Genomic DNA, 26,697 nt, shown 5'->3' on the forward strand with positions numbered 1-26,697 from the left:
TCAATTTCTAATGGGATTCCCACCAACACTTATGAAACATTCCTCCAGTCTTTTTCTTCCTCATAAATAAATGTTAAGATGCTAGATGTTAGAGGAAATATTTCAGTGCAGGCAACATTTCTTCTGAAGATGGTTTACACTGCTGAGATTTTGCATAACTGTTTGTGATGGTCTCTATGAAATCCAATTGAGCTGTGCTCTTCATATTTATACCAAACAGCATGATATAAGCAATGCCCAGACTGAGGAGCAGATATACACCCATCCCAAACAAACTGAAAGCTCACCTGCTTTGCCAACTCCATTTCCATGGAAACACCATTCAGAATATGTGAGCTGAAGCTGAAAGAACAGGCAATCCTAGGAGATTGACATATGCAGTTCATTGTTGTTATAACAGCAAAAGCACTTTGAAGTTCCGCCTCCTTCACTTACTATCCTGTAATTCATTGGCTCTCTGAAAATCTATTACAAGTTTACCAACAACTCTTTCATTAGAAAAAATAAAACTAAATTCCAGAAATTAAAACTAATAACTTGTCCAGACCTTTGTATGATCTTCCATTAAAAATCCAAATTAAACAAAAAGATTTATCACTTTTGAAAAATAAATCGTCTTTTCTTGTGACTCTCTATGTCATAGGCTCCAAATGCTGATTAATATACTCTTGCAGCTTAGTCGGATCCTCATATTGACTCGTTTTGTTATTGTAAGTGATCTTCATAACAGTTGGATACAAAATCCCATACTTAGCCCCCAACTGCCGCAGCTGAGGTCTGAGGAACAGAAACTGGTTTCTCAAGCCAGCAGTAACTTTAGCAAAATCCGGCAGAAGATGGATTTTTGTTTCCTGCCATTTCAACGACTTCATTTGTTTTGCGGTAGATAAAATGTCCATAGCCTGTTGAAAATGCAGTACCCTGAATATCAAGGGCCTGGGACCATTTTGATTGTTAGAAGCCCTTGATGGAATGCAGTGTGCTCTTTCAATTTCTAATGGATATTTCAAATTGAGGGAGATAAGTTTTGGAAAGAAATCTTCAAGAAAAGAAAGGCATTTCTGCCCTATACCCTTCTGGAAGCCCTAATATTCTGATGCTGTTTCTCCTACTTCTGTTATTAGCATCCTTCAATTCCTTAGTTAGACGTGCCATAGCTTTATAATCAGTTTGAATTTTAATCAAACTGCTTTCCACCTCAGAAAGCCAGTGTTCTAACTGTCCAGTCCTGGCATCACATACCTTTAACTGCTGTGAGAGATTGTGAACTTCTTCTTTTACTGTTTTTACTTCAGTTGTATTATCTTGAAGCATATCTCTGATAGATTTCAGCTGCAGTAACACTTGTTCAAACATTTCTGAAGTATCTTTAGGAAATGGCACTTTAGATGGGGTTGGTGGGTCTGGTTTAGCCCACATAGCTGAGCCCCCCCCCCCCCCCCCCCCCCGCAGCAAATGCTGTCTCTAATCTGGACTGTCTTCCTGAAGCCATATCTGCTATAGAAGATTTCACAAATCAAAATATTTACTTTTTGAGAGTAAATTTGACCTCTTGTGCTGACAAATTAGCTGTGTAGTGCTGTTGAGGGAAGAGCTATAGAATCACTCATTCATCTTGTATTGCAGCCAAGCCATGCCCCTGGCACAGATGTCACTTAATAGCAAAACCTACCAGTCAGTCAAAGAGCACAACCAATTGCAACAGACTCTAGAAGGGTCTAACCAATCACATCCAGCTCTGTTTATGTCAGTGGGTCAAAATCTACCACTACAAATCTTACAGCAAGCAAGTTGCAGCGAGGAATAGGGTGGCTTAAATGAGAAAAAGCATCCAGTACCAGTTTAAATTTGATTTGTTTTAGGCATTCACATGATTTACTGCCTTTTGGGCAAAAGTTCCATGAAACAGTTTACAAATTACGACAAAGCCTATAAATCTCAATATGGATACTCTGGAAGAAAGGGGAGAGAGAGAAGATACAACAGAGATAAATGTCCAGGTGTTCGAGTCTCTTTCAACCGAAAGAAAACTCTGGAACAAGAAGGCATAGGATGAACTTAGAATATTTTACATTCAGGTGTAATCTAAGGAAATATTTTTCTTTTATAGAAAGGGTGGTGGATATGTAAAACTGCCTCCCAGAATACTGTCTCTGAATTCATGAAAGTGTGAGATAAGCATGTGGGATCTCTCAGGGATAGGAAGCAGTAATAAATGGTATGGATGCTATGGATGGACAGACTTGACAGGCCATAAGACCTTTATCTGCCATTATGTTTCTTTGAAACCAAGAAAGCAGCAATGCGCTGAAGCACATCCAGAAGGTCCAGATAGCTGAGAATCTAGAGAATGACATGGGGATAGGTACCACAGGGCGGGGACAGGGACAAAGCCCATTGGGGGTAGAGACAGTCCGAGATGAGGACAGAGCCCGCAGGGACGGGATGGGAACAGGGACAGAGTCTGTGGAGACAGGGTGAGGATGGGGACAGGGACAAACTTTGTCCCCATATTATTCTCTAAAAACTTGAGACTAGTATCATGTAAAAACTTTACACATCATAAACAATTGGCAACTGATTTCAATGATTTAAAAAACCTGCACAAGCTGCTTTTGGAACTATTGTTAAATGACATCATTTGTGTCTTGTCTACCATCTGCAAAATCCTTCCATCATGTGCCCAGCTGCTCAAGCATCTTACTGTTACTGCAGCAGATTCATCCATGGTTGCAGGCATCAAGGAACATTTCTAACATTTAATAGACACTTATTTTCCTGTTCATCCACTACACAGTTTAGGTACTCTTCTACACCCATGTCTGAAAGACAATCCAATTACTTTCCCAGATGAAGTAAAAATATAAGCAACTGAATCTTTGGAAAGGTTGTGCCAAAACCAGATAGAAATAGATGGCTCTATATGTGATTTATAAAAGTTGTACAGAATATTGTCCCTTTTTATACTTTAATAAACAAGATTTAACTATAAAATCATAAGTGTTCAAGGCTTGTGCAAATGAGGACAGAGTCCACAGGGACAGGGACAGAGCTTGCGGGGACAGGGATAGGGACAGTGCCCATGGGAACGGGGACAAACGTTGTCCCAGTGTCATTCTCTATGAGAATCACACGTCAGGAGGGATTGCATAAAAAGATACTTTTTAAGGTTTGACTTTAAAATGGGACTGAAAAACCTTACATCTTAGAGCAGAGGGCAGAGCATTCCAAAGAAGTGGAGCAAAGAAACAGAAAGCTCCATAGGTTAAGTTGGTCCTGGACAAATGTTAATGTTGGATGAGCAAATGAGAGGAGAGTACCACTTGATTAACCAGTTGTGAGCAAAGCAAGTGGGCAGAACATTGAGGAAGGGAATTATTAGCATAGCATAATCATACCTACTGGCTCAAGAGAGAAATTTTATTCACGTGCAAGTGAGGCTTATGATACCTCAGCACATTTTATCCAATTTCATTATATTTAGATGCAAAAAGCTTTATCATCATCATTTTTATCACTTTACCTTTAATGCCCTCTTTGCTTTCATGTTTCACTACATCCCAGCAGTTTCAACCTTGGTTCTGTGTGTGGACTGTAACTAATTTCTAACCCAGATGAAACCTCAACACCATACAGTGATGTGAAATAGCTTATGTGCAGTGCAGTTATAAAAGTGCACTGAAATTGATATTTTATAGGGACTGGTTAAGAAAAATGTAGCTGACATTTGTTTTGGAACGCTTCACTATTTACATAAGATGGCTTCAATAGAATGTCATTATTTTTTTTTTCAAATTTTCTGTCAAACAGAGCAAACATGATGTCTAACCAAGTATTTTACTTGTTTTGGATCATTGTTCTGAAATCAAGTAATTCATCATATTCGTCTTAATTCTGAAAGCTAAAAAATTGGACCTGAAAATGCAACATTTTTAGGGAACAAATATTAATGGTATTTTAAACATAAATCAATACAATTTCTCCACTTCTTTTATGAATAATTTACAAGATACCAAAGAACTGTATTTTACCAACACTCAAGCTCTAATTCTATCTAGGCTTCTGATCTCATAAAATGACAGAAGCTATACACTGCACCTTTTTATGACCTTGGACAAGTACTCAATCCTCCAATGCTTAGGGTTCTTTTTACTAACCTGCAGTAAGCATTAATGTGTGTTTACCACAGCTTAAAAGGACTTAATGCAGAGCACACTTAGGCATCCCACAGTAAAATTCAAATGTGTGCATGTTATCGACGCGTTAAAAAATATTTTTAATTTTTTCGCTGAGAGGGTATATTTAGGAACTGGAGAGTGGTCAATGTTAATCAGTTAACACATAGGCATTGCCATGCACTAAGGGTCTGGTTCAAAATTTAGCACCCAAAAAATTAGCACCAACTAGAACAGTGCTTAGCACAATTCTATCCAAGTTACACGCACCTTACAGAATCATGCTTAGCCAGTGCATGTCATAATTTTTAGGTGCACCTATTTAGGCCAAGGAAAACCAGGCCTAAATATAACTTATGCATGCATTAGGCATATTCTAAAACAGTGAACATAAATTCTAGAACACTCACACTCTGCCTATGCTCCTCCCCTGACCATGCCCCCTTTTCAGATTCACACACTAGAACTGGAAAGTAGTACTTTATAGAATATAACTCTCAAATTGTGTACATATACCACAGTTACTTACCATAACAGGTTTTATCCGGCGACAGCAGGCAAATATTCTCACATGTGGGTGATGTCATCCACGGAGCCCACATGTGAGAATCTGCTGCCTGCTTGTCCTAGGATAACTTTTAATTTGTGCCAATTAACATCAGTTATGAGGTGTTAATTGCCAATTATCAGTACTGATTAGGCTTGTTAAACAAGTTGTGTGCACAAATCGGCTATGCACACCGATTTGCATGCTCAACTTAAGGCACTATGGGCTAGATTCACTAAGCAAACCGATCGTATACCGATCGGTTTGCGAGCCCTTAGCGACCAGATTTCCCTCCTGCATTATTCACTAACCTGTGTAGTGATCCGCTTCCGGTGCGAGCATGCAAATGAGGGGAACTGCATGCAAAGTAGGCAGGGACGTGATTCACTAAACTTTTTTTCGATCTGACTAGGCTTGCAAAAAGCGACTGCTGCTGAAGTCCTTAGCGCCTGCCCTGCCTTCTGCCGCCCTGCTTTCTAACCTGTCAGCCCCATCTCCTGCAGCCCCGAATGAGCCTGCCTGCTTGCCCCGAACACGCCTGCCTGCCTGCCCCGATCTCTTCTGCCTGCTCGCCCCGACTATCCTACTCTCTGCCGCCCTTCCCCGCAGTGCAAGCCCATGATTTTAAAGCAGGGCTGCACACCGCAGTGCAGCGCCAGCTTTAAACCCACAGACTCGCACTGAAGGGAAGGAGGGACGAGGCTGCCTCTGCTGCCGCAGAAGAGCAAGAGAGTTGGGCCCCGAACATGTCTGCCCCGACTGCCTGTGTAAGCCTGTGGTTTTAACCCGAAGCGGGTTAAACCCATGTGCTCGCAAAAGTTTATAGTTAAAAAAAAAAGTCACAGCTAGGACGAGTCTGTTCCAATCTCCCCATCTGCATATTTTAGGTTAGTGAATTCGTCGGACCTGCCTAAATCGGTCTATGGGTTAGATTCACTAACCTGCCCGAATCAGAACAATCTGTTTCGCTTTTTGTGAGCAGTTTCGCTTTTTGCGAACAATCACTTTTTGCGAGCCCAGTCGGATCGAAAAAAAGTTTAGTGAATCGCATCCCTGCCTACTTTGCATGCAGCTCCTCAGCGGTCACCATGGGGAAGGGTGGGAGGGTCGAGGCAGGCAGCTCCAGGGATGCAGGCAATTGGGGCAGACAGGAGAGTTTGAGGCAGCAGGAGAGTTCGGGGCTGACAGGAAGATATCAGGTACCTTTAAAACTTTTTTTAGGTATTTTTTAAACATATCATGTGCTGTGATGGAAAAAACTTTTGGAAAATTAATTATCCTCAAGTTACATCTTCTAGTAGTATTCTCCAACATTTCTAACTTAAAGTGAAAGTTTCCACTGTCTCTAATCCAAGTTAACGCTTGCATTTCAACAGTTTTTAGTCTGGCCTCTTGGTCTTCCTTCTTACTTTCCAAAGATGACACCTTATTCTTTAAATCCAAATTTTCTGAAAGTACCGTCGTGTAACGCAAAAAAAGTTGCTGTATTTGTATACCCAAAGAAAGCTGCATACTTGATATTGTCTCCCAAATTGTCTCCATATTGAAAACCTTTGGCCTTTGCAGATAAAACCTAGTTTCCAGTACCAACTGAAGGAATTAAAGTACCTGTATTTATAGCAGTCACATCCATCATTTAAATAACTTTGTCAGCCTGTTCCTTTCTTCTCACCGATTGCGCTGGTAGAACAGGCTTCTCTAGACCCTGTCCAGAGTCAGAGCCTGCATTCTGTTGAGTTGGCACAAGAACGTTCCCGGGCCAGCTCTTTCTCCAACACTCCCTCCGTTTCCTTGGGGCAAATCAGTGAATTGTGCTCCTCTGAGGACAAGGTGGCGCCCTCTAAAGAGAGATTACACGACTCAGTCTGCATGTCTCTCCATGCCGAGGATTCTCTCTCCGGTTCCTGTGTTGAGTCCCTCGCTGCAGAAAGGCATCTATCGGTCCAATTGGAATACTGGATTCCTTCAGGGTAACACATGGTTTGGATTTTCTTTTTACCATAAGGTAAATATAAAAATAGTTTTAGTGGAAAAAAACCCTGCAGACTTCAAGCCGCCATGTTAGGTGAGCTCCACCCTCTCAAGTGAGGATTTATGTAACTGGTGAAACCTTGGAGAGATGAAAATGAAGACTCATATTGCTGATACCTCAAAAAGCACAGTTACTTTCCATAACAGGTGTTATCCAGGGACAGCAGGCAGATATTTTCAACATATGGGTGACGTCATCCACGGAGCCCCAATATGGACAGCTTCACAAGCAGACTTGCTTGAAGATCTTTTAGAAAGTTCGCAACTGCCACACCGCGCATGCACGTGTGCCTTCCCGCCCAACATAGGGCGTGCGTCTCCTCAGTTTAGATAGCTAGATAAGAAACCAAGCAGGGGAGGTGGGTGGGTTGTGAGAATATCTGCCTGCTATCCCTGGATAACACCTGTTATGGTAAGTAACTGTGCTTTATCCCAGGACAAGCAGGCAGCATATTCTCAACATATGGGTGACCTCCAAGCTAACCAGAATGGGATGGTGGGAGTGTTGGCAATTCAGGAGAATAAATTTTGTAATACTGCCTGGCCAAAGTGGCCATCCCATCTGGAAAAAGAGTCCAGTCAATAATGAGAGGTGAAAGTATGAACCGAGGACCAAGCAGTAGCTTTGCAGTTTTCCTCAACAGGAGTAAATCTAAGGAAAGCTACAGATGTCGCCATGGCTCTAACTTTATGGGCTGTGACTCGATCCTCTAGATGCAGTCCAGCCTGAGCATAGCAGAAAGAGATGCAAGCAGCCAACCAGTTGGAGATGGTTCTCTTGGAAACTGATGTCCCAACTTATTTGGATCGAAGGAGACAAAAAGTTGAGTAGAAGATCTTTGTGGCTTAGTCCTTTGTAAGTAGAAGGCCAAAGCACGCTTGCAGTCCAGAGTGAACTTTCTAAAAGTTCTTCAAGCAAGTCTGCTTGTGAAGCTGTCAGCACTGGGGCTCCGTGGATGACGTCACCCACATGTTGAGAATATACTGCCTGCTTGTCCTGAGATAAGGTGTCTTCCATTGAGAAGCACAAAGGAGCAGGAGAAAACTTCCACTTCCTTTCTTTAAAAAATATAGAGTAAGGTAATAAACTAATAATGTTCTCAAATAACTTTCCATCTGTGAGAAGAGTGGTGCAGTGGTTAAAGCTACAGCCAGCACCCTGAGGTTGTGGGTTCTTTGTGATCCTAAGGAAGTCACTTAATCCCCCCATTGCCCCAGGTACTTTAGACAGATTGTGAGTCCGCCGGGACAGACAGGGAAAAATGCTTGAGTACCTGAATAAATTCATGTAAACTGTTCTGAGCTCCCTGGGGAGAATGGTATAGAAAATGGAATAAATGAACTAATAATGAATCTGAAATGCATTCCATAAGAGCATGCACTCAAATGTATTTTAAATAAAGTAATTTAGTTATCATGTTAGTCCACTTAGACATGGAGAAAACAAGATAAACAAATAAGACACAGGTGGAAGCTTTCAAATGGACAGAATTAATCCAAATGGTCAGAAATGTACTAAAATGAGCATTGATAAGTAATGATGATGAGTAAGTGTTTGCAATTTGGGGTATTTTAGATGTATGTGTGAATTATAGGTGATTGAATGGGAAGTGAGATATGCATGGTTATTGTGTAATTGTATGTTTGTGTATTTATTGAAGGAATTGATGATATCTGGTTGGTGTCAAGGGGCTGACTGGTGTACTTCCGACCTCCTCTGTTTTGAGGACTGATTCCCTGACAAAGCAGTGGGCAAAATAGGCCCATTGGAATCAGGGCTTTGAATTTATGACTCACCACAAGTTAAATGAACAAAATATATAAAATAATTTCTCTCAGAATTTATCTTACAATGATTTTGAATAGCATATCAACAACTAATGAATTTAATTATTTATGAGGGTGTTTATGACCGAAGATTACAGCACTGTCTGATCCAACTGAACAGCCCTTAGGCTGGTTTGTAATGACAAGCAAGCAGTCTGAGGTCTTTCTCCCTCTAGATTTGATGGCCCAGGTATGATAACAATTTTTGGTGAAGAATTATTATGAAATGCCTTACTCATTATCATTGTGTTTCTTCTGGGTGTATTGATAAAGAAGAATGAAGAATTTTTGCACTCCACTTTTTGTATTGATCCTAAAATCAGGTAAAACATATATAAATTTAATTTAATTTTAAAAAATTATCTGCCTAATAAATGGTGGTAAAAAATAGACCAAATGAGTGCATTCAGTTAGCACTAGAGCAATTTGCTCACTTCAGGTAAATAAACATACAAATTTCCATATAGATCCCAACAGTACATCCCATGTCCCTTATCTACCCTATCAAAGTAGTCCTTTACAAATGCTGCCTTACTATTCACAAACTGAAGAGCCAGACAGGAAAAAATGTATGGCTATCATGTATGAGGGATATACAAAAAACAAAACTTGGGATAAGAGGTTAAACACCACGTGGGTAATACGTGAAATACAAACTACAAAGAAATCACCCCCTAATCGTTATAACACCACTTCATCAAAGTGTAAAAAGTGCTCAGGACCAATTTAATGGTAAAAAGATCGCAAACGGGGTTATACCCCATAAGCTGTGCCTTCTTTGTTCAATCACTGCACTTTAGTCACTTAAGTGGTCAATAAACGATCCAAACTTTCAAAAATATATCAATGGTTGTACTCATCTCAAAGAAGGTGTCCGATTTTTCTGGGTTCTGACATGTTTCGCCAAACCGGCTTCCTCAGAGAACCCACTGATAAATCCTTTAATACCAATGTGATCTACAAACAAAATCAAAAAACAAGCACTTAACTACTGAATCCTTATACAAAAAAGTCCCAAAACCGCTCCCGGTGACTCTGGAGGTTACCTCATGTCCTTGAAGGCTTCACTTCCTTTTTTCTAATGATTCACCTGCCCGCCTGTTCATTTAACCCCGTGTAGCGGAAATGATGTCAGTACTGTCAGGAGGTTACCTCATGACCTTGAAAGATTCATTTCCTTTTTCTAATGATTAACCTGCCCGCCTGTTCATTTAACCCCGTGTAACGGAAATGATGTCAGTACTGTCAATGTAAGAACACCCACCATTCAATCTCGCAGTTGAGACCGTGAGGCATAACAATTTGTCATTTGTAAATCCACGACTGTTCTTTCTTCCATAAACAAGTCTGTAAATTACCACCCCGTGACAAGGTAGGTGCCTCCAACACCACATATTTCAAATCTTGCACTGTATGACCATGGTCTAACCAATGTTGAGTGAGGGGAGGCTGTAACCTCGCCCCGTCATATCTTACTAAGATGCCCCATAATCTTCACTTTAATGACCCTGGTAGTACGGCCAATATAAAAAAGCTTGCATGGACATTCAATAAGATAAATAACTCCAACACTCTCACATGTGGTTTGTTGAAGTAACTGGTATGAGCATTGTAGTCAAGGATGGGTCACTGTGTTCATAGTCATGGCATGATCACACACATGGCAATGTCCACACTTGTCATGCCCCAGATGACTGATAATATGACTTGCTTAACATTTCCCGCAAGTTCTTAGAACGTGAAAAAGCAAACCGGGGAGCTGACTGAAAAACACTATGATGCTGCAAAATATGCCAGCTCTGTTTGATGATTCGTTTGATCTGGAAAGCATTATGTGAATAAGGTAATACACAAACAAAAGATGAATCTTCAGTTCGTGCTGATGGTTGTAACAATAATTCTCTTTGTGCATATAAAGCCCTCTTATATGCCTTTCTGATGACACCCTGTGGATACCCCCTTTCTTGAAATCTCAAACACATATCTACTGCCCAGGTCTTGAACTCAACAGTAGAGGAACATAATATTCTTAGTTGCAAAAATCGCTAAGCAGGGATATTTTCACAAAGATGTCTTGGATGGTAACTGTCGAAATTCAATAAAGTGTTTCAATGTTTGGGCTTACGATAAATGGTGGTCTCAAATACTTCATCTTTCAAAGTAATGCTGATATATAAAAAGGCTATAGTACTAACATTTGTAGTAGCTGTGATGAATCGATTAGAATCACATTGGTTAAGCCACTGAACAAACTCACGAAAGGTTTGTTCAGAGCCAGTACAAGCCACAAAAATATTGTCAATGTACCTCTTCCAAATGTATACATCTTTGAAATAAAGGGAGTTGTACAGAATTTTTTCTTCAAAAGCACTATATGTTAGCCACAGTAGCCCCAATTGCTGTGCCCTTCATTTGCATGTAGAATTGATTTTCAAATTTGAAATAATTTTTCCCCAAAGCAATTTCAGCCAGTATAATAAAAAAATCTATTTTTGCTGTAGATAACAACTGGGCCACTAAATGTTGATGAATCGCATTTATAGCTGCGTCCGTAGGTGTCCCTGTGTACCTCCATAGGCATGCATTAAAAAAGTGCCTCCCAATTGGTTCATTAGATGGCGGTAGGATTCCTACTGCTGCCTAGTTTCGGGACACTGTTTGGAAAATCTGACCAGATGCAGTAAAAGACATCAGGATACTAAAGAATTTCAATGACTGAAGTAATTTATTAAAATGAAAAGACACTTCACCACTCCTCCTCGGGGTTCCATTTCTGTGATTTCATTTAGCAGGATTCATCTTTGTAATTCACATGTCCTCTATTGGTGGAGTTGGTGGAGTTAGGGAAGGGATAGGGGATAAACGAGGTTAAAAACATTTTTTTTAAGTGACTGATGTTTATGCTGATAAGTTGCATTTATGCAGTTATCTTTGGACTTATGGCATTGTAAAGCTGGTTTGATTACGTAAGTTAATTGTGTTTGTTTGTATTGCAGCAATTTTTTTTTTTCAATAAAAGTGTCTTACCATAAATAAAAGTGAAAAAAAAGAAAGAAAGTGTAATCAGAATAAACTGCCCTACAGGAAGTTTAGTTTTCTGCCTTCAAATCTTTGCCTTATAACATTTCTTCACGTGGCTAGGGTACATGCAGTGCTGGTGGGGATGGAAGAAATTAGAAGAAGTGTCAGCTCTCTGAAATACTTTTAACATTTGTATCTGTATCTATATCATTTTATCCAGCTGCCTACCCATGCCACTAAATGTTTGTAGGCCACACTTCCAAAAGCCTTTTGCAATAGGGGGAAAAAACCCTTACTGAAATCTAGTCTGGGACCAGATTGATTTTTTTCTCACTTTTTAACCACCTGCAGGTGTGGGATAGCTATTACTACACACTGGATTAATTAGTTCTAACAAGAACATTATGTTACTAAGCTTCCACAACTGAATAATAAAGCTATCAAAAACAAATCTCATAATAAAACTACCAGCATGATAACAGTGTAGCACAGAAGAAATTATATGTCTGTCATAATAGCAGCATCAAATACTTAGGACACAAACTTGCAGCTAAAATTAAAACATTAGCTTACAATATATAAATTAAAGAGAAAAAGGACTGCAATTAATTAGAAAGCATTCTATTGTTTGCCAAGCAGCAATTTAAACATGTCACCAATCTCCCTCCTGAAAAACTCATTGAGTTGTTTCTTGAAGAGCTGCACCGATACCCTTGGCTCAACAGCTGGTACCATCGGTGCGGCAGGTTGTCGAGGGGTAGGAGACCTCAAGGAGGATGCACGCCCTGAAGGAGAGACAACCTGCAGAGATGGAGAGCGATGGTGTTGGTGTTTGGCCTGCATCGAGGAATCAATGCTGTAGAGACTTGCGACACTTAGCAGGCTTCCCCGATGCTGGAATCTCATCCGATGCTGATGCTGGTACTGCCAGTACCACAGGCTCAGAGTGTTTTCCGGTGGCCATGGCTGAACTGAAGAGCTTTTCTTACTGAATGCGACAAGCTTTTAGCGAGTGCTTTTGTAAGGTGGAACAGCGCACACAGATGTCAACACGATGCTCAGGGCTCAAAAACTGCGAACACCAACTATGCGGGTCAGTGATTGAAATAGGCCGCTGGCACTGACAGCACTTTTTAAAATCGGTCAACTGTTTCGAAATGGACAGAAAAATTGTGGCGGCAAAATTAAACTCAGCGATGAGATAGAAGAAAAAGCCCGCCACGGAACAAACAGGAAGGCTTAAAGGCCCAAGTGATAAAAAAGAAATATATTTTATTTTTTAACTAAGTATAACAAAATTATTCAAGTGAGAAAAGAAAACAAATACCAAAGGCCAGTAGAAAAAGCGATATGGATTAAAGGCAATGCAGACTGGACAAAGTCCAGAAAAAAGCACTTCTTCGCTCCTTGAAAATGAAGAACTGAGGTACCGCGAGCTGGCGTCAGGTGGGAAGGCACTCTTGCATGTGAGGTGCAAGCAGTCGCAAAGTTTCTTATAGCTTAAAGTGACAGTTCGCTTTTAACACTGTCCATACCAGGCTCCATGGATGACGTCACCCAAGTGAGAATATGCTGCCTGCTCGTTTTAGGATAAAAGTAGCATTTCAGGATCATTGTCTCTCCACAGTGTTTTTTTGGTTTCTCTTGGACTTTTCTCTCTGTGGATTTCCTGAGGTCAGTTTTCTTTGGTTTGTGCATATACTGCAAAGGCAGCTCCACCATTAAGATGGGAAGAAGTAGTTGGCACAAGAAAGAACAGGAATAGAGATGGGGCAAAGAAATTAAAGAAAAAAGCAACAAAAATCAAAATACTGATTGACATGACTGGGAGATATCCTGGTCTTGTACCAGTTGATGATCTGGTAAATTAGCAGCATTAGACAAACCTCTTTTTCAGCATGGAACAATTGCTTCTTTTAACTTATCTGGCAGCCTAGCTTGGCTTAATGATGGATTGATCATAGATAACAGCCAGGGACATAGTAAGTTTAAGTTTTTATATGTTGTGATATCAAAGAGTCAAACAAGTAATTGCCTGTACCTGATCCAATAATTTTTGTACTTTTTTGTATGATCTCCCTGAAAGTCTCTAAACATCCCAGGAACCATTCAATTTATCACTAGATGCTGTATCCCTTACTAAAATTACTTGTGACACAAATTTCTATTATAGGCTCTATGAAGGCTTGTACTCTAACTCTATTACACTTTGGGGATTGGAAAACAAAATTAAATTGAAAAATCTCATAGTTTGGGAACATATTAATAGTAACCCCTTCCTTGTAGTCTTCCACTCATCCAAAATTAGCCACTAAGACTTAGGGCTCCTTTTACAAAGCCGCGCTAGCGGGGTTAATGCGCGCAACTTTTCATCACGCGCTAACCCCTGCACTGGCCAAAAACTACCGCCTGCTCAAGAGGAGGCGGTAGCGGCTAGCGCATCCGGCGGTTTAGCGTGCGTTAAACTGCTAGCTCGCCTTTGTAAAAGGGGCCCTTAGTAAAGATAATCGCTTCTACTGCTTTATTCCCCAAACACACTGCTGGAAACCCAGAGAGGCAGCATTAAGGGCCCTTTTTATCAAATTACAGTAGATGAGGTAAATGGTCAGACGCTCATTCAATTCCTGTGAGCGTCAGAGTATTTACCTTGCCGGCCCACAGTAAAAAGCTATATTTCAGTTTGATAAAAGGGGGCCTAAGTTACATTCACTGTAACCCCTTCTAAACAACCATGTATAGAATACTGAATCCACTATCCATAATAGTATCACTGATTAATGGACCTTTATTAATTTAATGAGCTTTCAACAAGGAAACCAGTACCATAGAAGCTCCCATCTCCTCATTTATATCTAGTAATTCTACAGTGCATAAATGGGATGCTCTGCAAGCTCCTCTTTCGTTATTTTCTTCTTAAAATACTTAATAAAGTCTCCTTTTATGATGTACAAAACCAACCAAAAGGCTAATTATTGCAGAAGAAGAATGGCACATGAAGATGGCTGCCTTTATCAGTGCAGAGTGCAAAACCAGTCTAGCATGAGCAACAAGAAATATAGATGCATGATCTTAATAAAAAGTGCTAAAAATTGCACACAGAAACTTAGGAGGCCAACCAATTTCTGCATGAAATTTAATTGAGCAAGCCAATTAGCACAGATAATTGGGTGCTAATCAATTATTGGTGCTAATTGTCATTCATTAAAATTTATTCACATGTTTTTAGGTGCTTGGATCCATACGTAAATTATATGCATGATTCCAAGAAGTGTACGTGGCCATGGGAGGATTAGGGTCATTCCTGGAATTTATGTGCATTATTATAGAATAATGGGGATCCGCACCTAATTTAGACACAGGGATTTATACCAGGGTTGAGTTGATCTAACTCTTTGCACCTAAAGTTAGGCGTGGATCCTGGCAATAAGTGGTACTCTATAAATGACAACTAACTCCCCTCCCTCCCCCCTTTTACAAAACTGCTGCACGGTTTTTAGCGCCAGCCGCAGTGGTAACAGTTCCAACGCTCATAGTAATTCTATGAGCGTTGGAGCTGTTTCTGCTGCAGCTGGCACTAAAAACTGCACTAAGGTTTTGTAAAAGGGGGGAGTGTTGAGTGCTATTTATAGAATAGAATTTAGCATATTTTTTTTGTCAGCACCATTTAAAGATTTCAATCCTTAGTATTTAGTACATGCTACTGCTGCAATAGCTAAACACAAGCAAAAAGGAAGAACCAACAGGGTCTGCAGTAAAGGGTTGAAGACAAAACAAGGAAAACTGCAGTCACATGTACAATGATACAGGCAAAGTTTATTAAATTGATTGTGGTTAAAAACAACACCTTAAAACTAAGCCACGGGACCCAACACGGTCCGTGTTTCGGTACATGCCTTCATCAGGGTTCCCAGATGGAAAATGATCAAATAAAACTGCAAAACAAACTAAGACCTGTGTGAAGACAAACGCCAAAGGATAATCTATGCGTAGATTGTCCTTTGGCGTTCGTCTTCACACAGGTTTTGGTTTGTTTTGCGGTTTTATTTGATCCCTTTCCACCTGGGACCCCTGATGAAGGCATGTACTGAAACATGGACCGTGTTGAGTCCCATGGCTTAGTTTTAAGGTGTTGTTTTTTACCGCAATCAGTTTAATAAACTTTGCCTGTATCATTGTACGTGTGACTGCAGTTTTCCTTGTTTTGTTTTGCAATAGCTGTGAGCTACATTATAAAGAAGCTTCTGTATCATTTTTAAACAAAAACATTTATTTCAACTTAAAATTGGTCCTACTAGACCAGGGGTGCCCAATAGGTCAATCGTGATCGACCAGTAGATCGCCAAGGCAAAGTGAGTCGATCAAGGAGCCCATCCTAGGCTCCGTGATAGACTCACTTTGCCTTGGCAATCTACCGGGCCGATCAGCCTTCCTCTCCCCGACGTCAATTCTGCCATTGGAGAGGAAGTTCGGGTCAGCCAATTGCTGCCTGGCTGGGCCGGAACTTCCTCTCTGACGGCAGAATTGACGTCGGGGAGAGGAATGCTGGTCAGCCCGACGCAGGGAAGCAGGGAGAGCTTGGGGGGGCGGCGGCGGCATGGGAGCCTGTTCCCCAATAGTGGCAGCAGTGGCTTGGTGGAGGGCAGGGAGAGAGAAAGAAAGAAAGAAAGGGGGCAGGCAGGGAGAAAGAAGGGAAACAGAAAAAAAGAAAGGGGGCATGAAGAGAGAAAAAAAGAAAGGAAGGCAGGGAGAAAGAAAGGGCAGGAAGAGAGGAAGAAAAGTTGGGGGAGGGAATGAGGTCTGGAAAAGAGGAAGCATACAGGCTGAAAGAAGGGAAGAAAGATTGGATGCACAATTAGAAGAAGAAAATGCAACCAGAGACTCATGAAATCACCAGACAACAAAGGTAGGAAAAATGATTTTATTTTCAATTTAGTGATCAAAATGTGTCTGAATTTATATCTGCTGTCTATATTTTGCACTATGGCCCCCCTTTTACTAAACCACAATAGCAGTTTTTAGCGCAGGGAGCCTATGAGCGTCGAGAGCAGTGCTGGACATTCAACACAGCTCCCTGCGCTAAAAACTGCTATTGTGGTTTAGTAAAAGGGAGGGGGGTATATTTGTCTATTTTTATATGGTTGTTACTGAGGTGACAGTGCATAGAGTCATCTGCCTTGACCTCTTTGAAAAAACCCCGGAATAGGAATGATAATTAACATTTTCTCAGCGTACAGTGTGCTTTGTGGGGTTTTTTTTTATTTTATTGTTGGTAGATCATTTTGACTTGGTCATTTTAAAAGTAGCTCACAAGCCCAAAAAGTGTGGGCACCCCTGTACTAGACCACGGGTGGGCAATCTTTATACACAGAAGACTGAATGAATATCAATACTATCTTATATAATGCCAGAACCAGAAATGCACAGAACTCCATAGACCTTCTGTGATAAATAAATAAAAATTAAACTACAAATGATGGGAATAAACTTCTAGAGTGGCTATTCTAAAATATTTGTGAAATAAAGTTATTTAAAATTACCAACTCTGATTAAAGACATTGAGGCCCTGATTCTGTATAGGACGCCCAGGAGAGGTGTCCTATACAGAATCGGTCCTACACTAAACCCCGATTCTGTAACCGGCGTCCATGGTACAGACGCCGGTTAGAGAATCGGGTTAAATTAGACGCGGCCGCTATACTTTAGCAGCAAGGGATCTCCCTGCTGCAATAAGTATAACGGCCGCCTGTCCCATCGCCGACAGGAGGATGCCCAGTCCTCCTGTCGGAATCCCCCTGGAACCCCCCTCCCCCCCAAACTGGTAATCGCGGGCAGGAGGATGCCCAGTCCTCCTGCCGGAACCCCCCTGGAACCCCCCTCCCCCCCAAACTGGTAATCGCAGGTAGGAGGATGCCCAGTCCTCCTGCCAGAAAGCCCGACGACCCACCCCCCCCCAAACTAACCTTTACATGTTGGTCGGCTGTACGGGTCTTGCTGCCATCCAGCCGACGGGCCCGCCTCGTGGAAATGAGACGGGCCCGCCTTTTCCCGGCCCATCCCCGCTAAATCTAAGGCCTGATTGGCCCAGGCTCTAGAAGCCTGGACCAATCAGGCCTTAGGTATAGCGGGTCCGCCCATCCCCACTAATCCTAAGGCCTGATTGGCCCAGGTGCCTAGCCAGGGTGGTTCCGGCAGGAGGACTGGGCATCCTCCTGCCCGCGATTACCAGTTTGGGGGGGAGGGTGGTTCCAGGGGGGTTCCGACAGGAGTACTGGGCATCCTTCTGTCGGCGATGGGACAGGCGGCCGCTATACTTATTGCAGCAGGGAGATCCCTTGCTGCCATAAGTATAGCGGCCGCATCTACTTACAATGTAGACCAGCATTTTGCTGGCCTACATTTTAAGCGTCTCTTCCTCTACTAGGGAGATGCGTAGGGCCGCCTAGGTTCGCCTAAGGCCCTTAGGCGAGCTTAGGCGTCTTGCGGGTCTCCCTAGGCTCCCGGAGGTGCCTTCAATATAGGCGGCCTGCCTGGGGAGCATTTTTTTTTTTAAACGTGCATCCCGATTGGCTGATTAGACAGCTGTAGGACGCCTACAGCTGCCTAAAATCGGGACGCACTTTGGAGAATCAGGCCCTTTCTGTATATACTTCCTGTGGTCTTAAAGGCTGCAAAAAAAATAAAATTAAATGGTGTGTTACATTTGGCATGTGGGCTGCAGGATGCCCACTCCTGTACAGGACAACCTCAATAAATCCACACTCAATACTACATAAAATTTTCATGGGCGAACAACAAACATGAGTAGTTCCCCATATATCTTTCTTAAGCATACTGATCCTAAACAATGTCCGTTTCAAGGTCAAGTGTTCTTAGATTTTCAATTCTGGCTCCAGCCCCATTAACAACTAAGGGCTCCTTTTACGAAGGTGCGCTAGCGTTTTTAGGGCACGCACTGGATTAGCACGCGCTATAGGACATGCTAGCTGAAAAACTACCGCCTGCTCAAGAGGCTAGCTCGCGCGGCATTTTACCGTGCGCTATTCCGCGCGTAAAAGGCCCTAACGCACCTTCATAAAAGCCCTAAATAGCTGTTAAGTCGTCTTTTAATGCCAATGACCGGAAAACATTTTGTGATTCCCACAATTAATTTCATATTTGCTAACCAAAATATACAATTTAGGGGTGCTTTGACTAAGATGTGGTAAGCATTAACTCATGCTTATCGTAGCTTAAAAAGGCTTACCGCAGGATGCGCTAAAGTTTCACTGGGTAAGATCTAAAAGTGTGTACTACCACATGCACTAAAAAAATTTTTTTTTTTTTTTCTGAGAGGGCATATCTGAGAAGGCATAGCAGGTGTGTCTATGCTAATTAGTTAGCACATTGGCACTGCTGTGCACTGACTATCACAGGATTAGAGAGCGAGTTCTTACTGCCTACAAAATAGGTGGTGTCAAGAGCCCAAGCACTACTAGCACCTGGTCATTAATGCCAAAAATAAAAAAACCACACTAATTGTGGGAGGTGTTAGTGGTGGTCTCAGATGATTGAGGGCAATCAGTAGGTAGACTCCCAGACAGGTCGAGTTATACGAGCACACACCAATTCTAATTGTAACACTTCATGTGTAATATTCGTTTGGATATATCCTTGTAACCTGGTCTATCTATGTTGGATGTACAATATCCAAGCTCCAATTGTCCAACATTGGTTAGATAATTATCATACAGTTCATCACTTGAGAATGTGTATTATTGACAATGTAATAGTTGGCCCAAAAATCCCAGTTTATATTTGAGTATATATGGTAAATCTGCTCATGAAACTATCTTTGCATCCTTAGGGTCATTCTACTTGTAGTCTGCCTATGGCACTTTAAGAATAACATAAACATTTGAATAATTGAGGATAAAAGTCCTGTCTGAAATAGTTTAGTCCAGAAAGTCTTGCTTGTAACCTGTTTAGTGGATATTCTGAAACAGAATTTCAGCAAGCTTCATCTGACACATTAGCAGAATACAGTGCCTCTTCCAGCATATTAGTGTAGCTTTAGGAGATTTTTTTTTTCAGTTCATTGTCTCCAATTTTCAAATGACTCCTATTCCCAATTGTTCACCAAACTTACCCTTGAAGTTTCATATGAAGGACTTGGTTCACCACTTGTTCCCCACGAGGTAGCACCTGGTCGTTCATCCATACCTAACAATAAAAAATACATCACGTTTTAATAAAATATAAATATATCAATAGAGACAGTCCATTGTCTTGTAAGGTTATTTTAAAGTTGTACACCCTTGAATTGCTGGATTTTAAGTTGTATCCAGTGGTGCAGTTGCGGATGACAACCCATATTTTCTCCAAAGGCGCACAACAGAGGCCACATGTCTATGTGTGTTCATGTCTATAGTTTTTATGTTTCAGAATGTAAGCCAGCCTGAAGGTTATTCAGTTGGGCAGGATAGTAAATTTTTAATACACTCCTGAAATGATGCTGAAACAATTATCAAGACATACAGTGTGATAGGTGTTTTCTAAAACAGTTCAGATTATGAATAAACTATTCAAGCAAAGTTTAGAATGTGCTTGCACCCAATTTATCTTCTTATTATAGGAAAGGTACTTAGAAAGAGAATTAATTCATCAACTTCAAACTCTGCTGTGGTTAGCTCATCAACTAATCAGCTGAAAAAGAAAGGCCTTCATCCTCATCCTCAACCTACTCTCCTCAACAAACATGTTTTTCTAATTAGAAATAAAAAAACATCATAGGTCTAGCTCTCTAACCCCCCCATCCCTTTTACAAAACCACACAAGAGGCATTTAGCGTCTGATGGCACGCTGAATGCTCTGCGTTGTTCCTATGAGCGTCGGAGCAGCACATAGCATTCAGCGCACTGACTAGTACTAAAAGCCTCTTGCATGGTTTTGTAAAAGGGGGGGGGTAAGTATAAAGGGCCCAATTAATACCTATTTTAGAAATGCCTACATATTGAAATAGTGTCATTTCCACATGTAAATTGAATATACATTTATATGGGGATTCTAGAATGCCACCGTTTCCTCATGTAGATTGCTGGGATGCCGAGATTTCAAGTAGGTGTGCTTTCAGCATGGCAAAAAAAAGTAATCACATGTTTCCCATAGAAACATATGTGTATCTTTTAAAATTCTATGTTTTGAGGTACACGCAAGTGTTGGCTACACGGACTTGGACTCTCTACCAGTGATTCAGGGGTTCAGTAGCACAAACTTAAGTGGTGCCTACTAAAACCTCAAAAACAGAGAAAGAATTTTTTCACTCGTCTCCTTCATTGGTTCCTTCTGTATGTGCAGGTTTTTGAAATCCACCAAATATTTCCGTAGGCACCATCAATTACAAGCATATGTTGCAAAATCAGAACATAATTAACACTCTTTCAGCACATGTAGATTTATAGAAATAGCTGTTCCCACTCACTCTAATATCCTGGCATATACAGGTTTTTAGGTATTTTACAAAAAGGTCAGGAGAGCATTTTGTAAAATATGTGACTGCCTCCAGGAAAATATATCTAAACTCACCAGAAATATAAAATGAAGTTTTAATTAATTCTATTAGAGCAAGCAATCTGTAATACAACAGTCCAAACCCCATCCTTTTATGTGAAAAAAAATAACAAGCTTATGGAAATTCTGACATGTGACTGCGTTTGCACGCATGACATGAAAATTGGTCAATCTCAACGTTTTAGATCTGTGGTATATGGTTTGTCCATCAATTGTCTACTCTCAATTCGTCAGTTCCTTTTGATATACTTTGCTCTACATACTCGCTGCCTCCTTCTGTTTATTCACAATGGCTTTCTCTCACTGGAGTGTTGTCTTCTATGCATATACGATTTGACTACATGACCTCCAAAAATACCATTTACCATTGGTCTTTATTGACTCTATTAAAAGGCAAGGCAATATCATTCTTCTATAGTATTTTAAGAGATCACTCCTTCACTTTTTCACCTCATTCTATGAAACACTGGGATGCTATACTTACCACTCCGCTTTCAGACATTGATTGGGAACTCTTCTGGTCTTCAACAAACCGCCCGCTTTTATCTTCTAGAGTCTCACAATCAATGTTCTTTCTTATGTGGCAGGCAATATGGACCCCATTTCGCATGTGGAAAGCCAATTTAAAACAAGACTCTGTTTGCTGGAATTGTTTGAAAGAGGAGGGAACTCTTGATCATATGCTATTTCATTGTACTTTGGTCCGCTCCTTTTGGACTCATGTTTGGAACACCATACAATCTATTACTAACTGCTCAGAAGAAATCTCCATGGACATTGTAATCCTTCGCTCTCAACATCCCTGCTTCGCACATTCAAATTGTCCTCCTAAACTCATTGATACCATGTTTGTGACTGCCCTCATGCACATTCAGAAAAATTGGAAATCACCTTCGTTATTAGACTATACTTTTTGGTGGAACTCTCTGAGTATGTATCATAGATTTGAATCCTATGCATATGAGAAGAGAATTACATTCCGAACCTCCATGAACTTGAAGTACAACAAATCACCTTGGTCATTCCTAGATTCCTATGTACATTCTGCTTCTTAGACACTCCTGTCTTCCTCTTCTTCTCTTTTGTTCTTTCTTTCCTTTTCCTGCTCTTCCTCATTTTTTTCTTATATATTCTTCACACGCAGTTCCAATACTTGGAGCCTTTCTTTCTGTTTTGCTCCTATACAGTTAAATATAGATTTGTAGATTCTTTATACAGAAAGCTTTATTTTGTTTCTATGTATTTGAACTGCTTCCTGTATTTTTCAAAATACTTAATAAAAATTATTTAACTAAAAAAAAAAGATCTGTGACTTCAGTCTTGTTTTCCCAAAGATGGTCACCTATAGGAGGAACCAAGCACATCTTTAACCAGGATATTTAACACAACAGTGTTAAGTACAAGTTTCAAGTTTTTATTAAAATTTGATACTATCGCTTATCCAACTACTAAGCGATTTACAGAAAAAATAATAGGGAATACAAATAAAATAAAATAAAAAAATGGCAGCAACCATACAGTTAAAAAAAAAAAAAGATTAAAACAACTTAAGCAAATGGCGTATCACAAATAGGACAAATTGTACAAAACTAACAAGGTATAGAAGGAAGATGGGGAAGAAATACAATTGGATAGAAAACAATTATGGAACGGACAAAAAGAAGGGGAATGCTGTGATCTGATTCTTTTAGAAGAAGAAACCTAGAGGAAGATTTAAATATTAAAGGCATCTTTGAATAAATGGGTCTTAAGGAGGCCTTTAAAACGGTCTAAATTATTTTCTTCTCTTACTGGGGCTTAGAAGAGTATTCCAAAGCTGGGAGATTTTTAATATAGTCAGTTAGTAGCAACCCAAGGAGCCTCGTCACTGGGGAAACAAATCAGTTTGGCCCCTTTTATCAAGCCGCATTAGGGGTTTATATCACTGGCCACTGTGGTAAAACTTCCGATGCTCATAGAATTCCTATGAGTGTTGGAGCTTTTACTGCAGCAGCCGGATATTTAAAAAAAAACCCTAACGCAGCTAGATAAAAGGGGGCCTTATTTTTGAAAAACAAATTTCACAAAATTTCCTGCACCATATATGTTGTCAAGAAAGACATCTGCAAGGATCAGAAATAAAAAAAATTCTTAATATATAATCATAAGAGAAAGAAATAAAGAAACCTACAGAAACTGAAGTTCTGGGTATGTGTGGGGAGGGGGGGAATACAGGCAAAATTAAAAAGAGAAACAAGGGAAAAATGAAAGCAGATAGGCATCAAACAATATCAATCCATACCAATGTCTAAACATTTCAATTCCCCAAGGTCATGTCACATTTGAAGCAAGATGTTCCCTTGATTCTACAAACTTCTTCAAATTCTCAGGGTACATGAAGGAAGCAGCATTTTTTTTTTTTTTTGCTCATAAATATTTTATTCAAATTTTAAAGAAAGAATACATCACAAACAAACAAGAAATACAAACACAATATGAAGAAAAAGAAAAGGCCATAGCATTTTTTATCTCAATGAATAACAATCTAAATCAAGAATACTTTGATATAAGCTTAGGAAAGCTCTATTCTTCAGCTAAATGGTTCTGGAAGATTTTAGAAACATCCTAATCTTATCATTATAGAATATGAAAGTCCTATGAAGGACAGAAGAGCCAAATCACTATCAATTTAGTTCATCTGCCTGTAGCTCCATTAATATAAGGTTTCAATAATTCTTTGGCATTTCTAGAACTAATATTCAGACTCCTGAGGCAGGCCCTTTAGGCTGAAACACGATCGTGTTGAGTCTTGACTATATAATAAAGCAACCAGAGGTCACCTTTGTTGTTTCTTTGTGGCGTTCAATGTAAATGACACCACATGTATAGCTCTCATAATAATCTCTGTTGAAGTTTCCAATAGTGTAGTCTGCTCCAAACCATCCACTTTCCTGGATGCCAACTGGAACTAAGTGAAAAAGCTTCAGCAGAGCACTGCAATAATTGAAATATAAATATTTTGAGCGTATCTCTAGGAATATCATGAAGAAAAATGTAGGGAAGTTAATAAACCACATTCTCCAGTAGTTCCACCTTATCGGCAACAGCACGCTATCCTTAAAGGATTCAGCTCAAAATTTCTCACCCTGTTGCGCAGTCATAATCTCTATAAAAACTACAACAAAAAAGTCCCCTTAGTACATTTACAGCTCCTTCTACTAAAGAAAGCCAATCAAAGCTCTATCCATACAGGACACTAAGAACCCAACATGGCCCAAAATGGCACCTGTAGGAGGAACTGGTGATGATGGCATAATAAATGACACAGCAGCAAGAAAAGGTCTACCTCACAGCACTAGAGCTGTCCAATTTAGGAAAAATGTTTTGATTTGATTCAATACGATTCAAATCGCGTTCTATGATATGGCTTTAAAATAGCTGGTGGGTTTATTTTTGAGCCTTTTCACGAACCCCACCCCCTTTGCTCTTTCCAACCCCACGCCAGCTCTGTCAAGTGTAAACAAAACAAACACTGTTAGGTCCTAGCTCACACTCGCCGTTAACATCAGCTCTGGCAGGATATACATTTCAAATCTGATGTGTATTGTAATCACAAAATTCAAAATAAAATTACTTTTTCTACCTTTTGTTGTATGGTTATTTTATTATTCAAATCATGTTGGTCCCAAGCTCTGGTTGTCTTCTATTAACTTGCTCACCAGGGTCTTCTGCCTATTTGACATTTTCTTCTATCTCATGCTCACCATCCATCTTCCATCTCTGTATCTTCCCTTCCCTTCTCTCTCCTCCTCCTCCCTGCAAGTCCAGCACCCCACAAGGGTCCAGGTTTTAAGGACAAATTTCTGACTGTTTTTATGTCCTCCTCTGTTCCCCAGCTACTCCTAGAAGTTTGTGAGGGGCTAGCACCCTCTCTCTCTTCCCTTCCCTTCAGCTCCTCTACCCCATCTGGCCAGCACCCTCTCTTTCCTTCCTTTCAGCCACCACCACCACCCCATCCTCTCTCTCTTCCCTTCCCTCCAGCCATCAACACCATCATCGCCCCACCCCATTTGGTCAGCACTCACTCTCGCTTGCTCTCTCTTCCCTTCCTTCCAGCTCCCCTACCCACCAGCTGCAATCTCAGCCAGTAAAACCACTCCCCTTAACCCACAAGTCCAGCATTCTCTCTCCCTTCCAAGTCTTGCCTCTAAGCTTCCAGCTCCCCCTGGGTCCATCGGTGGCAGCAACACACATCTGCAGAGGTCTGAAAGCAGCACAAGTCCAATGGCAGAAGCAGCACATACAGTACCAAAGGTTCTCAGACTTTGTTGCCAATCTGCACAGGTCTGCTCTTGGGCTTTCCCTCTGCTGGATTCGGGAAGTTACATGAGAAGGAAGGACTCTGGCAGAGGCCTGAATCAGTGAGTCCAATTATTTTTTTCAAAACAAATCGATCCAAATTGATTCAGCCAAACTGAATCGTGATCAGGAAGCACTACTCAGCACTTTTTGCTCCTCTAGTATGCCATGTGCTGTTACTGGTTGGACCTAATCTTCCTGGTGCTTCAAAGGATCCAGCAATACCTGGCTGCCACTTCCAATAAGAGAAGAGGCCACCAGAGGCAAGTTCTAAGGACAAAGTCAAACTCTCCTTTCAAGCGGTGCAACTGGCATGGGAAGCTTCTTCAAAACAGCCTTGAAGGAACTGGCTGTGCTATTAATCAACACCAGGATGAGGACCATTATTCCCTCTAAGTTGAGCAGAAGTCCTCCAACTGCAATGCTACCAGTGATGGATGGTGCTTCAATAATATGTTTTCAATTGCTAGGGACAGGCATGTGCCCTGGAGTCCTGCTGAGTTTGCCTGTCCTTCACTATTGAAAATGTGAAACAGTGGCCCCTACTGGTAGGGCTATAGGCAGAGGACCCCTGCTCAGCTAAGAGGAAGCAGCGATGAGGACGGTTGTTGCTGATAATTATCAGAACACTGGAGCCAGCAGCAAAACATGATCCCCTGAATTCAGTGAGGGTCTGAAAGTTTGGAAAATGCAGACAACTTTTCAGTCTCCCCTGACAATCCAAACACCTCCAATACCTGGGTCACACACTAAAGATGCTGTATTATCAAGCCTGAACCCAGTGGCAACTTAGACATAATTCTGTCTTCCCTCTTCTTTCTCATTCCAATTAGACCTCAGAGTAGAGCTCAGCAACCCAGCGTACCCATATCTCCTACAATAGGTAAACTCCTTCCTCTACAGAGTTTCCAAACTGGTTAATTAGCAGATTCGGGCTTTACGGTGAACTACTAAATTCTCAATATCACATGCTCATTTAATGCTGCTTTTATACAGAATTGTTATTTTGTATCTAATTTATATTTATGTATTACATCTCAGGCCTTGATATATTTTCTTTGGGTATAGAAGCCAGTCTCTCTTTCCACCCTCCCCAACCAATCACTATTTCTCCCCTCCCTACCCTGTCAGCACCTAGTCTTGTGCTCTCTCATGCTTTCATGCTGGTCACACAATCTTTTTCTTTTAGACTGTTTGCACCCCAGTCTCCCT

General features: G+C 40.8%; 1 protein-coding gene across 10 annotated transcripts in view; it reads right to left on the bottom strand.

Moving 5' to 3' along the window:
* TCF12 (transcription factor 12) overlaps positions 1-26,697 on the bottom strand; it is an 807,409-nt gene that overhangs the window by 544,395 nt on the left and 236,317 nt on the right. For 9 of the 10 annotated variants that reach the window (XM_033920038.1, XM_033920035.1, XM_033920040.1 and 6 more), the window contains one exon: positions 19,727-19,800. In XM_033920038.1, coding sequence (XP_033775929.1) covers positions 19,727-19,800 — 74 coding nt within the window. Of the gene's footprint in view, positions 1-19,726; positions 19,801-22,161; positions 22,327-26,697 lie in introns of those variants that run through there. The other variant, XM_033920043.1, reaches the window with a different exon arrangement.

This window comes from Geotrypetes seraphini, chromosome 14 (assembly GCF_902459505.1).
Source record: "Geotrypetes seraphini chromosome 14, aGeoSer1.1, whole genome shotgun sequence".
NCBI lineage: Eukaryota > Metazoa > Chordata > Amphibia > Gymnophiona > Dermophiidae > Geotrypetes > Geotrypetes seraphini.